At 47.0% G+C, this 23,119-nt stretch overlaps 1 protein-coding gene across 4 annotated transcripts in view; it reads left to right on the forward strand.

Annotated features, from left to right (window-relative positions):
• The window catches only part of Ntrk2 (neurotrophic receptor tyrosine kinase 2), a 340,618-nt gene that overhangs the window by 311,754 nt on the left and 5,745 nt on the right, over nt 1-23,119 (forward strand). For all 4 annotated transcript variants that reach the window (XM_048447670.3, XM_085699633.2, XM_048447673.3 and 1 more), the window contains one exon: nt 21,282-21,440. In XM_048447670.3, the coding sequence (XP_048303627.1) occupies nt 21,282-21,440 (159 nt within the window). The remainder of the gene's footprint in view (nt 1-21,281; nt 21,441-23,119) is intronic.

The raw sequence follows: 23,119 nt of genomic DNA on the forward strand, positions 1-23,119 counted from the left end.
CAACAACAGTCCCCAGGCTTGTTGAGTGTTTCCTAACTCAGTAAAAATGACAACATCTCCCAACAACATTCCCCAGGCTTGTTGAGCGTTTCCTAACTCAGTAAAAATGACAACATCTCCCAGTTCAACAAGTAGGAAATCTCCCTCCCGACTCTCATCCCCAGAATCCTTCTCTGTCTTCCCTCGGTGGCCGCAACGGCTCTCAGCTGCTCCCAGCGCTGTGTCCCCTCTGCACAGCAGCCAGATGGGTCTTTCTGAAACACAGCCCGGCTTTGCTGTTTTTAGCTTAAAATCTTATGAATTCCACAGCACTTGAAGAAAAGAAAAATGAAATGGCCGGGAAAATTCTGCGTGTGCTGGTCGCCAAGCCCGGCTCTATCTTTACTTGTGCTCCCCTTGCTGGTGCGCACAAACCGTGCTGTGCTCCATAAACATCTCGAGCCCACTGCCCCCTCCCCTGACAGGGCCTTTGTGCATGACTGCAGTCTGCCTGGAAAGAGTTTCCTCCCCTTTTCTCTTAATTAACCTTTATTTATTTTTGTTGTTATTGTTTGAATTGCTATCCCCCATCCTTTAACCAATCTTCCAGCCCGATGCATATTATTCTATTACATCTAAAATATTGGCTGTAAAAATTAAGATATTTTCCCCACATATTATGTAATTATTAATCTTTGGAATTCACTCCCTTTAGGTGATATCTCCGAAATGACTGGCCCCTCCAGGGACGAAATCTATCCATGTTTTGGTTAGCTGATGCCTGTTCAGGATTCAGAACATTCCTATTTTTAGAATTTTTATCTTATTTATTGTTAGTTATATGAGGGGCGAGTGAGTATAGGAACGTGCATGCATGCTATGGCAGACAGTTGAAAACTGAAGGAATTGAGTCTCCCCTTCTGTCATGGGGTATGGAGATGACTGAACTTTTCACATCACCCTGCCCGCCCTGCCTATGCTCACAGCATCTCTCCTAGGCAGTGCTATTATACTCACCTTTCCATAATTATTTTTGAATTTTTAAAAATAGTTATTGCTCCCGCTCACAGTTCCAAGAAGGTGAGAGCCATGATCACCAGTATTTCCCTATAGGTGACAAGAACAGACTGAATGTATGCACACAGTAAGTGCACAGAGCCTGCTTAGTCATTGGGTTTGACCTTGGGTCCCACAAAGAGGAACTTCCACCTTCACAGAGCAGGGACTACGGGCTTCACGGTCAGCAAAGCCCAGTTCTCAGCCTGAGCAGCTCAGGTGGGCCCGGTGGTCTTTGCGTCCCCCTTCTGTCTGCATCCCGAGGCTCAGGAAAGCACCTTCCTTTCTTACTACGGCGGTCGCTGCAGTGCCGCGGGGCTCTTTAGCATTCTGTACCCTGTCACCGTGACCCACTTTCAGGCTTTGAAGCTCAACCTCTGCTGACAGAATCTGCACTGGGGTACGGCTTCCCCTCCCTGTTCCCTAAATAAAAGATGAAATCAGAATGGCCGTAGATATGCTGTCTCAAAACAGGGCTTTATTTAGAGAGATATATTAGTTATTACTGGCTACTGGCATTTAACATTTGTGGAGTGAACAGAATCATCTGCACAAGGAAGAGAAGGTGGAGCGAAGGAGCCTCTGCCCAGTTTGTGCAGGGCCTAAATTAGACCCAGACAAACCATGATGATGCTTGCAGATTGGGATGAATTCTGAGCTGAGAACTCAGTGTCTGCTCATCTGGTTCTGCCCAGTGTGGGCCAAGCATGGATTCTCTCTCTCAGAGTCGCGGTTCCTTATTCTGAGTAGTGGCCATCATTGTGTTTAGGTTACTGGCTTGCTGTAAGAACTACACAATGTTCATAAGAGCCCAGGGTATGGCCATGTTTCAAACTCTCAGACATACCACCTTCGTCTAGACAACTAAACGGGAACTACCAGCTGGGTCCCAACTGAGGATAACAACACCAGACTCAAGGTTTTTAACTCAATAGCTCACACCCACTTGTCCAGAGGTAATCAGTCTTTAATAGAGGACAAGAAACATATGGAAGCAACCCTTGAGATCCTCAGATAAAGCCAACAGATTCTTTCTAGTCTTTCCAAGTAGAACAACCCTGGAAAAGCAAGGGAGAGAGATCTTTAAAAGGAATATATATATCTGATTGGCCACGAGCCCCGAATGTAACAAGATGCTTACACTGACTTAACAAAGAACACTGTTTTAACTGTGAAGTGATCATCATGCCCTTTTAATTTGAGCATTATTACGAACATATGAGACTGATGTACACAGGTCATAAAGATGTCAAAAGAGGGAATAGATTTAGCATGAAATATTAACTCAGGAAACTGCATTTCTAAAGCTGTAAGCCTCTTCCCTTTGTGGCCAGTGAGGACGCCCTCTGGAATGCACTTACACAGCTGGGGAGGTGTTGCTCCGAGGGGCCCTGCAGGACCTCCACCATTGTTCCCCACTCAGCCAAGCTCACAAGATCAAGGCTGCTGTTAGGAAGATAGCTCCGCAGTTAAGAGCAGTGACTGCTCTTGAAGGACTGGGGTTCAGTTCCCAGTACGCACATGGCAGGTCACAGCCATCAGGAACTCCACTGAAGATCTGACACCCTCTTCTGGCCCCCGCAAGCACTGCACGTAGGTGGTGCACAGACATACATGCAGGCAAACATTCATACACGTGAAACAAAAACAAATCTTTTAAAAAGAGGCTGGAGGCCTCTTAAGAGAGGGATGCAAGAAAGTGATTAGAGTCTGTCCCATGGGATGGCGAGCTCCAGACAGGGCACAGGTGGTGTCCGGGGCACAGGGCACAGGTGGTATTCAGGGCACAGGTGAACAGGGCCAGGTGTCCAGGGCACAGGTGTCTAAGGCAGCAGAACAGATTGGACAATGGTATGGGCTGAACTTGGGGTATTAAATAACGATGGGTTAGAACGTGTAGATATGAAAAGGAGGCTCAGGCTGAAGAGAACATGGGACCTCACATCTCAGCAGACACCCCACTCACCACTTTCCAGACTTTCTGAAACTGTTAGCCATCTTGTTCTGATCTAGCCCTGCTGCAAGAACCGGTTTTCTGAGCTCCCCTGCCTGCAAGCTCCTTGCTCGCACTCCATACCTCTCACTTTGGGTCCCGGAGCCTCCCCTGGGCTTTGAGATTCGGCAAACTCAACTGAAGCCCACACAGGGTTGACTTAGGGATTCAGTGACCTCAGCTCCAAGGAGCAGAAGCATTAAGCAGTAGGGGAAATGAAGGAATGTATAAATTATTATGATTGTCCCCACAAAATAGGCTCTCCTTAGAGAGTCTTCACCTCCCGAGTTGGTCTGTGAGCAAACAGTGAGCTGCATGGATACTAGATGCCGCACAGACAAGCGGCCTCCACGGCACACTAACCTGGGACTCCATGCTGACCTTCCTGCTCCACTTTGTGCCTGGTTTCCCTCTGTCCACCAGGTCTGAGAGTGGCCAGTACCCGTGAAGAACCCTAGTTTGTAGTTAAACATCCACAACTCTATAACTTCCCCTGGAGCCCCTCTAGCATCCACGGACTCCCCTGCATTCTGACTACTCCACCAGAGTCCTGGAATACCCAGGTCTGAGTTTACACAACACTCACTGCCTGGGTCCCTGTTCCTCTTGGCAGTATTCAAGCCAATTTAACCTCCCATGCGCTTTAAGACAGCGTTTAACTTCTCGATTCTTTATTCTAGACTGGAGTTAGCTCTTACGCCCACTTTACCCCTGTGCCAAGCCTTTGGCATTGTCTATACAAGACTGGCAACCACAGACTCCAGGTAAACACAACCCAGTGCTTTTCCTTACACCTAGTTCGTGTGGCTGCTCTCTGTGTCTTGACTGCAACCCTATGGCAGCCGATCAGTTGGTGATAATGCTCAAGACTTCCCGGGCTTTCCACCAATCTCCACAGGCAGGTGGACCCATGTGTCCTCCTGTCGCACTGAACGTGAGCAGACCCCTGCGATTCTTTATGTGGCCAACTTTGGGCTCCCCACCCTTTGAAACAGCCCCAGAAAGGGGAGAGTCCACGAGCAGACGCACCAGAAAGCTCCGCCATGTCTGACTAAGGGACACTGTGGTGATGTGTGATAAACTCTGGTGCAGTCCATTTCTTTCCCCACCTCTCTCTCCTATTCTCACGCTCTTTCTGGTTCATGTTTAGTGGAAGGCCCCTCTCCTCGTCTGCATTCTTGTTTTCTTGGTCTCTGCTTCCTGGAGCGATCTCACTCTGCCACCATCCTTAGCTCTCAGAATTCGATACACAGTGTACCCACCAAGGGAAGGCACTTGCCACTGGAAGGACCTGTTATTATGTGAGTGACACCATCATATGCTATGCCACGCTATGGTTTTCCAGTCCAGAGCCAGGTGATGTCATCTTATTGAAATGCCAGGGTTTAACTTGTCCTCAGGGGAGGTTGTAGATCTCTCTAGACTCTTTGCAGCCTCCTTTTCTTTGCGTTATGGAATTTTTTCCATATTCCCTGAGGGCTCCCAGGCATAGTTCACGTAGTCTTTCTGTAGTGTCTTGTGGAGCCTCTGTCCTGGGCTTAGAGGAAAATCCCAGTCACTTACCGTCTAGCAGGGAACAACTAATCACCAAGCAAGCCGCAAACCCAGGCTGTGTGTGTTTTCACTTTTCTTCTTGAATAACCCAAGACAGAGTTTTATGCTTTGCAATCACTTAAAGTGAGACTCGGTGTCAGCTGTGAGCGTTCCCATCAGTAGGTTAAAAAGCCCCTCCCTTTTTATACTACCTAGTAAGAGTCTAGTATTTGGGGCTACAGAAATGGTTCAGAGGCTAGGAGCACTGTCTGCTCTTGCAGAGGACCCAGGTTCGATTCCCATGTGTTGTCTCACATCCATCTGTAACTCCAGTTTCAAGAGATCCTGCCCTCTTCTGGCCTCAATGGTCACTGCATGTATGTGGTACACACACATGTATGCAGGCAAAACATATGCAAATAGATAAATGTTTTTAAAAGAGTCCGGTACACTTGTAAACTGTTAAGACAATACTTTAAGGGTTTTAGCGATGATATTCCACAGTATTGGACCAATAAGTGTCTTCATATATTGAGACCTCTCACTAATAATCAAGTCTTCCTCATTTAATGTTGTCCAGCTCAGGACCTGCGTCACTCTGATGCACCAGGGTTTGCGTAATCCTCCTTAGCAAGGCCAGCCCCAGAATTTGAGAGAAAGACTTGGTCCCCAGTAAGAGAGACAGATACAGTATTTCTCTATTGGATGAACCATGGGGTGTGTGTGTGTGTGTGTGTGTGTGTGTGTGTGTGTGTGTGTGTTCATCTATTGAAGGACATTTTTGTTGCCTCCAGGTTCAGGCAGTTAGGAGTAAAGGTGCCAGGTGCCTGCTATCACATGCACAGAAATCTTCAGTTACTTTTGGGTAAACCCCAAGAAGTGAAATTGCTGGATCAGGTGAGGGGATTGTGTCTAGCCTGGTAAGAATCAGTCAGACTGTCTTCCAATCACACTTAGTCCCACTCGGATTGATTCCCAGATCTTCAGCTTGCCTTCAGTCATGAAAGCAATTAGCTCCAACTTCGAAGTTCATCCTGGCGTCAGCGTTAGAGATTCCCCTTGCAGCACCTCAGCCCGGACTTTCCGGGAAGGGGGCTATTTCCTAACTTAGGGCAGTCATTGTGAGCGGCACAGAAGGGAGAACCAACAGGGCTGCTTTGTTGTGGCCGCTTCTTCTCCTTATACCTCTGTGTGTGACCTTTACACAGTCGGAAGAAGGTGTCTCAAGTGGAGCCACCTTTGGCAGAGGCCACTGTCCATACTTCACTCTGTATCGACAGGCCAGGCTGTGGGGTTCGGTCCCTGTAGCTGTTTCTCTCCGTTGCCTTCCACTCCTTTTATAACACAGCCCCATTGTATAAGCAGGAGCCCAAATGTGTAATGTGACCTCAGACTCCCCTTCAGAAGACACTTCTGGTCTGTATAAGGGATTTTCTCAAGTTCCCTGTGTGGTTTCAGGTTGGGGATCAGGAACTAGAATGAGAGCGAGGGATGTATTACCTCTCTCCGGGAATGTGCCAGCGGAAGAACAATGGCTCCGATTCTCTTGCTCAGCTGCCCCCCTCCCAAGAACACCTCCTAGATAGAATACAGCATGTCAGGGCATTCCAGGCCTGCGTGAGGATTGCAGTCTGACCCAGCAGGCAGTACTGTGTTCCACCCTGCTGGGAAAAGAGCCCCTTTTACTCGGGGTTCCTTTCTCACACTCGCCCCATCCAGGCCAGCATTCAGATTTCTAAATCCAGGGAAAAATAAAAGCGGCCTTGAGCACCGAGAGCCCTGGGAGTGTAGGGCCCATGGGATTCCACCACCGCCCTCACGTGCGTGTTTGAGCAGGAAGGACTTGATGTTAATCATATTAAAACTTTTCCACGATCTGGGGGGAGATATTTCCTTCACAAGCCACCCTCACCTTTCTTGGCCTTTCCTGGTGACTGGTCCAGGCATTCTTCTCCAGGCAATGATGGCTCCTCATGGGGAGAATGCTTTTCCAGGCCTTAACTGGTTTCCTTGAACTAAATGAATCCCCACTTCCTGGCCTCTAGTTTTCCTTTAACAATATAGATAGAAATGCATGGATCACTTGAGGAAACCCCAGGAGGACAACTGAGAAGGGGCCCATCCAGATGGTGGAGTTTTGATTATCAGAGAGCATGAAGCTCCTAGCCCATGAAGGCACAGGTACACATGAGTATGTGGCCACGGGGAGCTTCCCACAGGCTGCTCCCCAGACCTTTCTCTCCTGTTGAACCAATTTTTTCATCCAAGCAAAACAACTAACAGTGACAAACAATAGTGACAGCTTTGGCGGTGTAATTTAGTGAGGCAAGACTAAAGCATTCAGCGAGTGGATAGGAGCCTTTTGCAAATTACTCAGCAAAGAAACCATCCATCCACTGACAGTTTCGCCAGACTCCAAACTGGCCATCGGATCCCACTCTTCTTGTTATCTGACTGTCTGTGCTGTGTTCAGAGCCAGTTCCCATGAACACAAATCAAAACCTTAGTCCCGAGGGCTGAGGGGAGCACCTATCAGCAAGTCATTTCCTTCAGGGCAGGGACAGCAGGGTCACAAGAGCTTTGACCTTCCTACCTGGCCCATAGAGGTCTCTGCCCTCTGGGAAGCATTTTCTGGGACAGGACACTCTGAAGGTCAGGCCAAGCCAGGCCAGGAGGGAGGAGCTCAAGTGAGCTGCCTGCCAAGTCCAGCTAGAAATACAGCTAAGAGGATGGTCCGGAGGACCAGGGCAGAGCCGTGGAGGTCACTCTAGTGGCCTGGCCTTTGGCTGTTCTGTCTGCTGTGAGGTCAGTGTTCACATATCTAGCGCCTTCCCCCTGAAGGTTTGCTTCCGGTTACCCCAAGGCTGTGCTGCAGGGTGAAAGGAGACGAAGCTGAGTTCCACACCTGCCAGGACACCAAGAGGGGGTTGGTGGGGTTGGGGTGGGGGGCTTTCCTGGAGGCTAAGTAAGAGAAAGCAGCCATGATTAAAGGGAGAAAGCAATGAGGAGGAGGAGAAAGGCGTTAAAAGGAAGTTGTCTGCACCCCACCTGAAAGTCATCCATCCACGGGACACCCGGATTCTGCAACGATTTCTTTTGCTTTCTTTCTTTTCTCACCCCTGGACTTACTTCTTCTTAGTCCCCTTCTTCCCAAGACAGGGTTTCTCTGTGTAACCCTGGCTGTCCCGGAACTCACTCTGTAGACCAGGCTGGCCTCCAACTCATAGAGATCCACCTGCCTCTGCCTCCCAAACACTGGGATTAAAGGCGTGTGCCACCACCTCTCGTTCGGCTTGTTTGTTTTTTAACTCAGAAGCATCATATGCATAACAGAGTGGTCAGATCGTGAGAAATCATTCAGCCACATAATACCACTAGCTTCACAACTTGCTGAGATTGGACTGTTGAAACACCACAGACCTGGGTGGTTGAAGCCTGGTGAAGGGGAGTTAGGTCATTAAAGGTATAACCTCTGAGGGTACAGTGAAAGCCTAACCTCTTCCACCCTCCGTCCTGGCTTCCTGACTGCCCGAGGAGAGCAGGCATCCTCTGCCACACAGCACCTGCCTTGATGATGCAGTAGCCCCTGCTGGCCCAAAGTCATGGCCCTCCCGGAAGGAATGTGCCTTCCTTCCTAGTGAGCTCTCTTCATCAGGTGTTTTGAAAGCTGCCTAGCTAATTCATGTACTAAACTCATCCAACACATATTTACTGAGGGCCTGGTGTGTGGCAGGCAATGCCCCAGGAGGTAGCTTAACTCAGGATCCTATCCATGGAGAACACAGACAAGACAGTCAGGAATGTTGAGTAATAAATTCTGTAATCAGCCTCATCTAAGGATGTTCTGAGAATTATTATTCTACAACAGAATCAGGTCTCTTGTTTGTATTCTGGATCTCTGGATATAATATAAAACACTCTTTTATAGGATTGTTTTGAGGAAAAAGTGTTTTAAATGCAGCGGGAGAGTTGGCTCCTCAGCTAAGAGCACTAACTGTTCTCCCGGAAGACTCCAGATCCAGGGCATCTGATGCCCCTTTCTGGCCTCTGAAGATACAGGGTACACATGTGCTTCCTGGAAGTATACATGGAGGCAAAACATCCATCAAATAAAAAATTAAAATGACAATTTAAAGATTATTTTGTGGGTCAGAGTACTTGATTGTATGAGTCCTGGCTTCAACCTGGTGATGGATCTTATCAGTCTTCATGGCTGCCTCTGCCTGCCAAGAGGCACTGGGAGCTGGATGTTGAGAAGACGGAGCAGCAGGGGCCCCTAGGACAGTCTCTGATCATGTCCAGAGGCCAGAACGAAAAGACGCAGTTACAATGATGGGGTATTATTGCAGATTGCATGAGAAATGTCCTCATAGGATCACGCGTTGCACTTGGTCCCCAGCTGGTGGTGCTGTTCAGGGAAGTTATAGGATGCTTGGCCCAGCTGAAGTACATTACAGGGGTTGGGCTTCGAGGATCTGTAGCCTCACCCACTTCCTGCTCCATTTCTCTGCTTCCTGTGCGTGGAAAAGGATGCAAGTACCCAGCTTCCTGCTCCTGTTGCCCCACCATTCTTGATGCTAAACTGTTAGGGACATTGAACTTCACACAAAAAATAAAGCAAAAATATCCATTCTTCCTTAAGTTGCTTTTTGCCAGGGCATTTTATCACAGTAAAAGAAACATCAGTAATACAAGCACCTTCCAGAGAATTCTTTCCCAAGAGACTGGCCCACTGGAAGATGAAAAGTCCATCCACCCATCCATTGCAACAAGCACTGTAATACTGTCAGCATCACGTGAGCAGTGGGGTACAGCACGGAAAGATCACTGGGCAGGCTGAGGAGCAGCTTTAGCTAATGAAAAGGCTATAAAGAAAAGGAACCAACATGGCTGGAGTTTGGTGAGTAAGAGGAGCAGGGGAGGGAGCTGTTCCTGTGCCAGGTAGGAACTTGGGAGACACACTTGGTTTTTACTCCCAGCAGATTGGCAGTTGGTGAAGGTCTATCAGGGAAGAGAACACGCTCTGGTTCACATTCCGAAGAGGGTGTTGTGTTCCTGTCGTGTGGTGGGTACACTACGGGAAGCGAAAGTCAGGCAGGGGCCTTAGGGTATAGCAGAGTGGTCAAGCTCTTGCCTAGCATTCTTTGTGAGGCCCCAGGTGTAATCTCGTACCGTAAAGAAGAAAGCAATGAACAGGGGTAGTGATTGACAGACTGTGTAGCTATGTAGGTGAAAGAACACAGCTGTGTGGACTTACTGCTGGTGCCTGATGTCTCTTCAGATTAGTTGTGTATCCAGGAGACACAACACAACACAATGAAAGCTTAGACCCAGGGAAAACAAGGACTTAGCAGTGGCTCCACAGGCTCCACTTGAGCAAGGGGTTAGTCCCAGTGGCAGTGTTTAAGGGATGAGGAAGAAGCAGGGATGCGAAGATTGTGTGTGTGTGTGTGTGTGTGTGTGTGTGTGTGTGTGTGTGTGAAGTGTCAGGTCTTTAATCTTTGGGTAAGCAGAGAACAGACCTCCAATGGCTAAGGAAGATTACTCACTAGCCGAGGAGCATCAGTGCTTTGACCCAGAGGTTCTGGGTGGTTTGCTTAGCTTGTTGCATCTGCCAACCCTGTTATTCCGAGAATGTTCTTGTCTCCATCTCCAAAGACAAATTTAGGGTTGAAAAGAACTGTATCCCCGAGTCTGTGTTCAGAGATGAGCTGCTTGTTCTGAAAGACCTTTATATGTTTCATAAAAGTTATTTTTGCGCATGGATTCAAGTAGACGTTAGCAAGCAAATATAGCATCCTAAATGCCAGAGATCTAAATAGAAGATGCAGCAGAAGCGCTGTGTGACGGCAGAGCATGGAGACCTTGGGAGGGAAGCTGTGGGAGAGTGATCGGAGGGACTCAGGAAGGTCGAACGACGGGGAAGGAAGAGGGTGGCTGACCCCCAAGGACTCCAACACTGTGCTGTCCTTCCCTCCCTCCCATGGGATGCACAGACAGCAATGTTCTTCCCAAAAGTCAGCTCAAATTCTGATAGAGGTCAAAGGATTACCTCAGTGGAGAAGTGATCACATGCTTCACAGAATTTTGAGGTGAAACAATCAGAAAAGGCGCAGCAAGGTGAAGGAAGACCCCGCCATTCTGGAATGGCCAAGAAAAGCATGCAGCAGCACAATTTGAAGGAGAAACTCTTAGGAGACTCTGAGTTCTGAGAAGCAGAAGGATCCGTGTGTGCTATGGGGTTCATTGTAACAGGCTCCCTCTACAGCCGCCCTCTCTGTCCAGGGATGGAGAGAGGGTAGCATCTGATCAAACCTACTTTGCCTCCCACAGCCCACCACTTCCTTCCAAGTGAAGCACACACTATGTATGTTGGGTAGTGGCACCTCTATAGACTGCTCTGGGTCACAGAAGGGGCTTGTTTCTCAGGGCCCAGGAGTGGCTAATGTTGGCTTTGACTGGCTTGCATAGCTGGTCATGTGAGCTGGTGGTTAGGGCAGGAATGCAGAGAGGCAGAACGAAAGAGTAAAGGGAAAGTTAGTGAATTGGAAATAGTGGTCTTCCCTCATCCTCTTGGTTCTGGATTATGGCTGTTGTCTTGGGTTTCTCTGTCCTAATTCCCCCACCCCTTAGTAACTGAGGAGTCTACTAGATCACAGGCTGTATATTTTTTGGAAATTCTATAATGTTAAATAGTTTGCCTTAAATACCACCCAGGTGCAGCAAGCTGTGTATGCATACAAGTTCTTCCTAATATGAAGAAAAACCTCCTCCTCCTTCTTTATTAATTCTTTGAGAATTTCATACAATATATTTTGTTTATATGCTCCCTCTCCCACACTCCTCCCAGATCCAAATATATCCCTACATACCCTACCTACCTACCTACCTACCTATCTATCATCTATCTATGTATCTATTTATCAATCATCTATCTACCATCTATCTACCTATCTATCTATTCATATATCTATCTATCTATCTATCTATCCATCCATCCATCTATCTATCTGTGGATATTAAAACCACCAGGTCCAACTTGTGCTGCCCATACACTCTTGGGTATATGGTCATTCACTGGAGTGTGAACTGAGGGCCATGCCCTTAAAGAAACTGACCCTGCCTCTCGCAGCAGTTATCACTTGCCAGTAACTCCTCAGCTTGAGGTGGGACTTCATGTCCACCTCCTCTGTTCATGCAAGACTTGTGTCTTCCCAGAAGAAAATCCAAAACTTTTTAAGTGAGGGCCTGACCCTCAAAATGGAATAGTCCATACAATGAAACTTTGTTTTGAGTAAAACATTATTTAAAAGTTTGTGTAGAATATTAGCTGGTTCATAACCCGGTGTTAATGTTCAACATTAATTAGGACTTTGTAAGTGTGTGTATGCATGAAGGAAATATACATTTCCAATCTTGGTGCTGACATTTTGCTGCTGTGCTGAAACTATTGCCTAAATGTGTCCGTGAGCTTGGTGCTGACCAAGGGAACTAACAAGTTGCCCTCCAAGGGAACTAACACCTCCTCAGAGCTCCTGCTATTGGGGAAGTTGCAGGCTTGGGGTAGGCTTACAGGTTGGTGCTTTTCTAAACATTACAAAGACATCGTAAAGAGCTTAAGTGATTATTCAGGTTCACTCTGTTTGTTAATTGTCCTTTCCTCACTGGCCCTAATGAGTGAGATAGACATCTTAAGAGGAATAGCCTGTTTTGGCCCATGGGCCCTTGGTCCAGTGACTTGGGGTCTATAGTATGCTGGTACATCTTAGTAGAAGCACAAGGTAGAGATAGCCTCTTTACTTCATGGCATCTGGGAAGAAGAAAGAAAGAGGAACAGTCTTGGGTCCCAATCTACTTTCCAAAGGCACACATCTCGAGGCCTCTCTTCAACAAGGCCCCACCTCCTAAAGGCACCTACCTTCAGGTCAAGAACATCCCTGGCTGGAAACCAAGCAGACGATACACACAAGTCTTTGTTGCATCATGTGGTCCATGTCTGCAGCAGAACAGGAAACAGGTCTGTGGAGCGCAGCACCTGATCTCCTCTGCACAGTGATGCAGCAGTGAGAGCCCGGGCACAGGCAGTCTGCTCAGGCCAGGGACTCCGAAAGACAAGGGTAAGCATGGCACCTACATCTATAGCATTGATTTTAACAGGGAATTTGGGGCTGAAACACTGTTTTCTTCGTGATTTCTAATTATATTGAACCTTAAAAATGAAACACAAGGACTTAAAAAATCTCATGCCAGCTATCCATGAGCACGCCGTTCCTTTTTCTTCTTCCTGCAGTACTGGGGTTCTCTGGTGGAAGGAGAAGGAAGCTACGCAGCAACAGCTTTTCCTGTAAAGTTTCTATGCACTGTTGTGAACAGAAAAATCATTTGCCGGAACCTGAGCCTCTGTTTTCGGAGCCTGAAGCAGCTGTTTTTATAATTTAGAAACTTTTATTGATATGTTCTATTGATATTTTATTGATCTGTAGGTAGAGCTAAAGAGACACAGTGAAGTGTATTCTAAGGATAGTTCGTGTCTTTAGCACAGGGTATGGTTCATAAATCAGGCACCGAGTAACTGTGTTATAATCTTAATCCTCATGATCATCAGAAGAACTCATGATGGCCTCTGTATCATGATCTCTCTATATACATTTATGGATACATTTATATACACATTTCTTTATTATGTACCTATACACTCATCTGTACATTTCTCTCTCTATGTGTATATTTATATATACAAATATGTATATGTGTACATACATGTACACACACACAAATAGGTAGCAGAGGAGGACCATAACCATGTTAAGTTGACATGGGAGTTCCCTAGAGAAAGCTCCCCTGCCACTGTTATGCAAAGGAGACATGGCCTCTGTCACCACATCAAACGGGACTCCCCCAGCTAAAAGGAAAGTGGATCTTCCTTCTGATCTGGCTCTAATTGTCTCTGTCCTCATTTAATGGTGGAAGGTAGACTCTGCTTGGGTCTCCAGCATGAGCCAACACTGGGGTTAACCGTGTCATCTCTCCACTCACCACCTGTGGTGTGATTGTCACAGCAAACACGGCTGATACCGTGAGAGACGCTTCTCACACGGAGAAGCCTTCCACATTCCCCTTCTTTTTTCCTCTTTCTTTTCTGTCAACAATCATTGCTCCGTCTTTGTCTGGAGCTGCATGGGATACCACCTGTGATGCTGGCTCTCAGAGAAGGGAACTACGATTGAGAACATACCGCACCTGTGGGCAAGCCCGTATGGCATTTTTAAAATCACTTATGTTTGATAGGGAATGGCTGAGCTCACTATGGTCAATGCCAGCCCTGGGCAGGTGATCCTCGGTGGTATATGAAAGCAGGCTGAACAAGTCTTGAGGAGCAAGCCAGTAAGCAGTGTCCCTCCATGGCCTCTTCAGACGATGCTTCCAGGTTCCTGCCTGAAATTCCTATCCTGACTCCCATGGACAAATTACAAACTGGAACATGAAATAATTAATTCCCTTCCTGAGTTTCTTTTGGCCATAGTGTTTCCATATAACAATAAACCCTAACTAAGACACCGTTCTATCTGGATTCTTTTCATAGCGACACTTCGCACTGATATTTATCACCAAGCCAGCACGATGCAGCAGCCTTAACATTGACAATGCCACAAATATACACCTCTCCAGCTTTGCTACCTTTTCCCGGCACCCTGTCCACACCTGTGGCTTGTCACCGTGAAAGGGTGCTATGCAAAAATAACATACAGTCTTTTGGATTGAAAACCAAAGTGTTCATGAAACAAAAATAGTTTAATAACAGTGAACATTTAAAGACGGAGCTTACTGGAGTGTAGAGTTTTATATGTCATCTTGTGGCTGTGTGTCATGGCTAGAGCTGTCACCACCAGGCAGATGGGTCCAGTGGCAAGTCACCTCTCCACGTATCTGCCTGGGAAGGTCTCCATCAGGGTTTGTGGAGCTGTTATGAAAGAAAAGCAGCAGAAGGCAAAAAGTGCACTGCTGCCAACTGATTTCTTCTTATTCTTTTAAAGATTTCATAAATGTTTTTATTGTATGTTTATGAATGTTTACTTAAATGTTGTGAATGTATATGCAATGCCCACAGAGGCCAGAAGAGGGCATCAGATCCCCTAGAACTGGAGTTACAGATGGTTGTGATCTTCCATGTGGGTGCTGGAAACCAATCCTGGGTCCTTTGGAAGAGCAGCAAGCCCTCTTAACCACTGGGCCATCTCTCCAGTCCTTAATCTTGTTTTACTTAAAATGAAGAATTCTTGTTTCTAGATTCAAAGTGATTTCTTGACATCCTGTGATTGTAGCTGCACACCTTAGTGGGGGAAGGCACACTGCTGCTCATCAGAACTAAATGCAAAGTTAAAAGAAGGTAGTACCTACCACCTCAGACCAAGCACTTCGGGCTGAGTCAGATGAGAGACAGGCATTGGGTCAGAGGTCTCAGAACTGGATCCTTGTGCTGGTTCTACTCACTCATGTGGATTGAGCCAGTCACTCCGCCTTCTCAGTCTGGAAATGCTTTGTCTTTTAAAAATGAAAGGTAAGTGGCAACCAAATGTGTAGCCAGCAGCAGCCAGCATACCCAGCAAACCTTACGCTCCCCACGGCCACTCTAATCACTGAACTCAGATTCACCAAGGCACGCCATGCACATAGCAGAATTTTTTGTCTTTATAGTTCTATGAATTTTGACAAATATAATCATTTTTAAAAGATTTATTTTATTTTATATATATGGGAGTTTCCCCTGCATGTCTATCTATACGTCATGTGTGTGCAGTGCCCTTGGAGGCCAGAGCTGCCATGTGGTGCCAGGAACCAAACCCCAGTCCTCAGCAAGATCATTGCATGCGCTGAACCACCGAGCTCTCTCTCAAATCCCAGATGCAGTCATTTGCACCAGGTCCCCACACTCGAGAAACAAACACTTCTGTCAATCCAAATGCCTCCCCCTTAATACAGGAGGCCCTTCCTCTCCTCCCAACCCAGGCAACCATAGCTTGTCTACAACTATAGTTCTACCTTTCCAAGAACGGTATAGGAATCATGTCACATAAGACTTTGAAGTCTGCCCCAACGGCTCTTCAAAGAGCAATTCATTAAATTTTACAACAATATTTTTAGATAATTTGAAGGACATGGAAGTCTAACACACACACACACACACACACACACACACACACACACACAAACCCAAGACGCAAACAAATATGATTTTGTGTTACTTTAATTATTTTTATGATAAGACACGTATGAAATCTTCAATGAAAACTGTGATCACTCTAGAATCAGTGTCAGAGCGTGGTGATGATGGTCTCTGGTGCTCCTCTCTACCCATGTGATAACCTGCCTCGTTCCAGCTGAATGGAGATGGCTTGACTGTGGAAAGGCACCTGGAAAAAGTGTTAACAAAAAGGTTGAAGACAGCCTCTTAAGCCAACAGCATTTAACCTTGAAGTCACCACACGATGACCTATCATTCCAGACATGTGAAGAAATGAACATGGATAGTCTAGGTTTGAAATATTAGCAGTTTCTGGATTGGTGTGCATACAGGGTGGCGAGACATTTCTGGATGACCGAGGGCTGCTTCACTCAGAAGTTAAAAAGAAGAGCTGGATTTCTCTCCAGGCACTATTCCCCATTCAACATTAGTCCCGCGGGAGTCCCAGGTCATGCTTTACAACACAACCCTCACCCTCCTGGATGTGGTCACAGCCCACAGTACAACCACAAGGATTCCTCCCAGGCTGCTCTTCAGGGGGAAGACCTTGTCATTGCATTGCTGTGTTTAACCTTCTGCTATAATGCCATCCATTGTGAGCAGAGGAGACCTGGCTGTTGCTGAAAGTTTACAGCTTTCATGAATTTTTAAGGAACAGATGGGGGAGGTTGCTGAAGCCAAGCCATCATGCACGGGTGTGATACGGAGGTTCAGGAGCCCCTTCAATATTTAATGCAACCAAAAGCCTCTAGCAGCTAATCATCTCTTAATGGGGCTTGCCTTCTGGCCAGTTTGTTTCCTAGGGAGTCAGATTTCTGGCTTCCAAACAAGTTATCGCTCACTTGCTGAGTAAATACCACAAGCTGAAAGTGGCCCCCCAGGCACCATTGGTCTTTGCTGGTCAAGCTTAGGAGGGCCCAGGTCAACATAGCTTGTCTTCAAACACCTGTGCTTTCCCGAGTGAGCTAGATACTGGTGTTGGTCTGTTCCTAACCTTCCTCTGAGACTCCACTAAACACAGAATGGAGTCTATCAGGGAACCGAATTGCAGGGGTGAGAATGGCTGTGTAAGGAAACAAGAGGTGAGTACAGGGAGACCAAGTATAGTATTGCTGGTGGAACTGGCTTCACACCAGAGAGGTGTTAGGGGAGATCATGGACACCAGGATTAGTCCTGGACTGACTGCTAGGGTATTCCTGGGAACAGAGGCGGGGGTGGACTGAACTTTGTGAGAAGCCAACAGGAGGGAATGGCTAATGGCATCATTTCCGTCTTCCATCACCCAATGTCTCTGGGAAATGGATTCTGTATCCCTCACTCACTGCTACCACAAATAAAGATGCTCTATGTGTGTGTATAGCAGACCATAACAGAAGGAGCCTAGGCTGTCTGTGTGAAGGGAACACGTGAAGCTGTCCTCAGTGCCGTCCATCACCAGTTTATACGTAAACTTCTTTCATTTTACCAAACCCTAGTTTCCAAAAGAGAAGGAAAGAATTGCCAAGTCATACAGAACTTTTCACTGTTTGCTGTCCTAGGATGACAGACTATATACTGTGAATTGCTTAGTTAAGACATGGATTATGGGACTGGAGCGGTGGCTCAGCTGCCAAGAGTATTCCTTGCAGACTCAGGTGTGTTCCCAGCGCCGGCACGGCAGCTCACAACCAATTGTAAATTGTCTCTGGGATCTGATGCCCTCTTCTGGCTTCCACAGGCACTGCACGCAAATGGCGCACAGGCAGTAACAACAAACATATCTTTATAATATAAATGCAGAGTTGTAATGATTGAGTTTCCACTGTTGTTTAAAAATTCACTGATTTATAACTCAAAGGAGATTTACTTTCAGGATTTTCTCCAGAGTTTCTTTTTTTAAAATACGTTTCAAGCTGATAAAGTTGGGGGATAGTCAACTCCAAAACATAGCTGTAATTTTAATTTTTATCGGATTATTCTATGTGAATCACTATCAAAATCATGAGGTGCCATGCTTTCCTTGGTGTGTTTTTAGAATGGAATACATTTTTCTCAGCTTACTTTATTTTATGGAGTCTTTGGCCCTCAGACATTGTTCTTATTAGCTTTGTTGGTTCAGCCAAGTTGCAGTTAACCATCCTCAGAGTCAGCAAGGTCCTTTGACTGATCATGGTTTTGCTGACTTCCTGAGTCTCTTTCCTTTATCTCAGGCCTGGTTACAGGGAGATCATATCTCACAAGAGGCATGAATCAGCTTTCTCTGGTGAGGATGCGTGATTTGGCTTTCTGTTTTTACATGGAACATATGATAGACCAGCGAGAAAACCCGTCAGGAAGTGGAAGGGGTTTGTGTATGGCTCTGGGCTAGCCGGCCAGTGTCTTCTCCAGACAGTGCCTGCCAGGTATATTGGGATAATTGAATTGAATGTCTCTGTAGAAGATGAGGTACACTCTCTGATGATGGATGGTTAGCAGTGAAAAGTGGTGGTGCCGAGTTACAGAACCATAGCATGTTGCTCTGGGAGTAGCCAAGGGCTAGCCTAATCCTCTACATCCACCCAGTCACAACAATAGGAGCCAGGCTGGGTGGTGGTTAACAACATATCAGGAACAAGAAACAGTTTCTAAACCACAGTTTCCAGTCAGCTTCCCCGCTCACTGGATTTCTGTCTTCCAGTCTGTTCCGCCACTTGTCACAATGAAGACCAATCAGTCTGCCCCAACCTGACTCTTGGATCATACCCAGCACCAGGGGCCAGTGGGCGACCGAAGGCAGAAATTCAGATTCCCGGTACCATACTCAGGGATCACATTCAGTCTCACAAATATTTAAGCAAGGATGCGAGCCAAGCAGTACAGCTCAGAACAAATGTCTCCTTGTGTTCTTCTCTGAGTAGATTGTAGTCCTGTTTGGCCTGAAAGCCACTGAGTGCCTACAACAAAAATATGACAGTAATTTGCTACCACTGTGACTGTTTCTTTAGTGGGTCTACTCTTGTGACATGCTGCAAAATCCTGAGGCAAGAGCCCCAGAGGGCTGTGCAGGATTGCTCTAAAGGAGCTGAGAAGACATGTGGACCCTGCCTGAACTCGGAGTAGATCATTCCACCACTTGTACATCCAAAGTTTCTATTGGTGGGGAAGACAGCCTGTTGCTGTGGTACTGAGACAGAACAGAAACCTTGGAGTCTCAAGATATCAGTACACCCCAAAGTTTGCAGACATATGGCTCTAAAAGGCTTTACTCCCACGAATATATATCCATAGGCTTTAGTAACTAGAAAAGTTCAATCTGTTTCATTTGTTGAACTTCTCCAAGAAGGACCAAGCAGGTGATGTATGACCCAGCTATTCTAAGGAAGTTCTTCTTCTTAGGGGCCGGTATGAGAACCTGACTCTTTGGTTCACACTTCAACTTGTGTTGATCACAAACTGGATTGTAACTTCAGTATTTCCACAAAACAAATGATTGTGTCTTCCCACTAAAATCCCCACTCTGCTCCATGTTCTGCTGGGTCTTCCTCTACCACCCAGTTACGCACCCCTTTGAGTCTTTTGCCTTCCACGGTTTCTGAGAAACTCAGGCTGGTACATTCATCATTGGCCCCCAAAGAAAGACATGCAGAGGGAGGAGCCAGTTCCATCCCAAAGTCATGTACCTGTCTTAAACCCTAAACCTTCCCAGAAATATTAGCAGTCACTTGACCTTCTTGTTCAGAACCACCCCCACCCCCCTTCACATGCATTAGCACTTGGCACAGCCAGGGGACAAAGCCCCAGTCCTCATTGTGACATGTCATTCTGTAAGTCTCACTTTAACCCCTGAAGATCTGTGTTTTGTAAGGAGAAGTGACAAGGGCAGCCGGACACACAATGGAGCCAGCAGCACTTTGCCACCTGCCACAGTAAACTAACAGGGTAGGGGTGCTTTTTAGGGGGATAAAAGAGTAAGGTCTTTGATTTTTGTCCCACCCTTGTCATGTGTCACCCTCAAGCACAGCTGTGCTATAGTTAGTAGGCCCCCAGTAAATGTGTGCTGTGTGGGTGGAAAGAGCCAGTGGGGACAGCTACACCTTAGACTTGTCTGTCCCATATGTCAAGGTGTCCTAACCGGAGATGCAACCTCACCATCTACCGCTCAGTGGAGCACTTCGTATGTTCATGAAATTGGATGGAGGAGTGGTCAGATGTTTGTAAACCGGGAAAATCTTCCCCAGTGTGGTCTCAGGGAACAGCAAGGAGACAGGAGCACCACGTAGTGGGGAATTGTCTTGGAAAACACATGTGCCCAGGTTCTCAGACCTTTCTGGAATACAGTCAGAGGGGAAGTGTGCCCAGCTTGGAAAGCGCCAGGATCAGTCTCCGCCTGTTCACAGAGCAGTCCTTATTTTGCAGTGGTAAAAGCTGCTAGGTCCTGGGGCATCATCTACTCTTGGCCATGGGTCCTTCTGAGAATCTGGAAATGTTGGGCCCTCCCCTCCGTGTACAGCTTCTCTTTGTCAGTGTTCTGAGCATGGAGCTGAAGGGTCAACCGGACCGGTACTCACAGTCTGACTGTACCGTGCCCACAGTGTACTTCCTCTTGGTTGGTCAGGGTCTGTGACCACACTGGTTGTGGCCCTAGGAGGAAATGTCACCACCACTTCCAGACACATGGACAGGTACATTTCCTTTGTACAAAAAGTCACAGATTGATATTGAGAATGAAACCTGGGCAGTGACTGCGTGAGGTGTTCATGTTAAACCATAAGGCTGTCAGTGTCTCTCGGGTCTAATTCAGGCCACTGAGTATCAGTGTGTCCTGGAGGATGAGGAATGAGACCCACAGGCCACATGACTTCTGCACAGGGGTCAGGCAGCCTATGAGTGGCAAACCACGACGTGGAGAACCGTGCACAGCCCTCCTGCGTCAATCAAGTTTCTGTGGGCGCACTGATGCTGTACCCAGGCGCTGCCACAGCTTGTGTTTTCAGTCAAAGGGATATTTTCCTCTTAAAACAAATTTATTTATTGCCGTTAATAAGCTACATAGCATCACCCTATTGGAGAGGAGAATCCAAAGCTTTGAGTCTTTTATATATGGTTCTTGTACCATGTACATGTATGGTTGCATGTCACTAAAATGGGAATAATAAATTCCATCTTGGTATCCATCTTGGGTACCACTAAGGTAGGATGCAGGGTCCTTTGCTTGTTATCTTGGTTCAAAATTATCATGTTTATTAATAGACTGGTTAGTTCCTCCAACAGGAAGTTCATGAAGGCTTTAGTAAATCCTAGATGGACATCCGCTTAACAGTCTCTACTCGCCTCTGACTTTGAGGAAAGGAAAAGAACAAGTTATATTTGGAACTTTGTTTTGACTCGTCTCTGCCCCGACTCTGTTACCGGAGATGATGGAGAAAGTACATATCCCTTGTAAGAGCCATCTCCCCCACAGTGACCTGCCACACTGGCTCCAGATGGCTGACGCTCCTTGTTCATGCTTCTCCTGCCAGGTCGGTGGCCACACGATGCTGCCTATCCGCTGGATGCCTCCAGAGAGCATCATGTACAGAAAATTTACCACCGAGAGCGACGTCTGGAGCCTGGGAGTCGTGTTGTGGGAGATCTTCACCTACGGCAAGCAGCCCTGGTATCAGCTATCAAACAACGAGGTGTGTAGTGGTTTGGGAGGGACCTCTGAACACACACATGCACACACCCACACACACACACACACACACACACACACCACTGCCACCACCACCAGAGTGGAAATCTAAGATGCAGCCTTGGTCTGGGGCTCCTCAGCTGGAAACCAGCTCACAGCCATGCATGGCTTTGCCTGAGGCAGCAACTCTTCGCAAACTCGTTTTAATAATTTTGGAGAAAGAGAGATTTGCCAACCCAATCTTGCTCCCTCTCATGGCAGGGTGGAGGAGTAATTTCACACCTGTTCATCAAACAGACTAAGAGAAGCCTCCGCGATCCGTGCTCCTGGGTCTGGGGAGCATTCCTGCACTGTTCCAGAGAAGTTCTAAGAATCTTTCCTTCTTCAGATTTTACTAGAACATTAACTCCTAGAGAAAAGCTCAAGCACTGGCTGACTTTTTCCAACTCCTTTGCAAACTATAGTTACCTGTTAGAATCCATGGGGGTTGGTTCCAAGACCTTCGCCCCCCCCCCCCCCGCCTCCCCACCCCAAACCAAAATTTAGAACACTCCAAGTCCTTCTGCAGGATGATGTAGCATTCGCAAGAGGCCAGGGCTCCTCCGGGGTCATTCCCAGCTCATTTACAGTAATCGTACACGCAGACAGTGCTAATAGCTATATGTTCAGAGAATAACATCAAGAAAAAAAAAATCCTTGCACATGCTCAGTACAGATGTTTTTTTTTCCCTGTGTATTTTCAATCTGCTGTTGTCTGGGTGCACAGCTGGAGCCCACGGGACAGCAGCCAGCAGCGTGTCTGTGTTTGAAGCACAGCATCTCGCTCAGCCATCTCCTGTCCCTCTCAGATCCACACCTGTCCTATAATTCAGCTCTGATATGCAATGATCCTAATCACATCTGCTGCCAGGGGTTCCCTGTCAGTCAACACCTTAGGCAAAAGCAATCTGAGTTCTCTCTCCAGCCGGTAAAACCTGGAGCACGCAGGGCTTTCTGCAGACCAGCCTTTGTGACTAGATCAGGCCTTTGCCAGCGTTGTAAAACCACAGTGGCTCTCTTCCTTGTGAGAAAGCAGTAAAAGGGTTTCCTGTGGGGCTGAGAGAAAGGACCACGAGTTCAAGGTCAGCCTGGGCTACAGAGCAAGACCATACCTAAAGCAAAAACCTGTCTCTCTCATTGGAAATCCACAAGGGAAGGTTTGCTGAAAGAGTGGAGAGGGAAGCTGCAGGCCAGCCCCAGCACACAGGCACCCAGGAGGTGCCTAGATGATTCTAGAACCCTGCAGCACTGGACTGTAACTGTAGGTGGTACGTTTATTATATCTTCAATGAAGAACTACAAAAGAAACATTTTAAAAGAGCAAGGGTCAGCTGGTAACCAATTAGCAGCCCCTCCCTAGGGGCTGGTACAGCGGCACAGTGGAAGGACTCGCAGCCCCGTATACTGAAGACGGGACTCTGAAAAGTTAGAAGGGAGGAGGTAGAAGGTTGCTGGCACAAAGGCATGGTGAATGGTTCAGGAGATGCACCTACTGATTGTCCTGATGTAGTCAGTACACCTTGTATGTGTATAAATGTCTGCCTCAAATTAGCATGCTGGCCTCCAGAAATAAACATAGTGGTTTGACTTGACTTCTTAAAAAGTTAAAGAAAGGAGAGGCCATTCTTTGCTCTTCCTGCACTG

The sequence above is a fragment of the Myodes glareolus genome, chromosome 14 (assembly GCF_982192425.1).
Source record: "Myodes glareolus chromosome 14, mMyoGla1.1, whole genome shotgun sequence".
Classification (NCBI taxonomy): Eukaryota; Metazoa; Chordata; class Mammalia; order Rodentia; family Cricetidae; genus Myodes; species Myodes glareolus.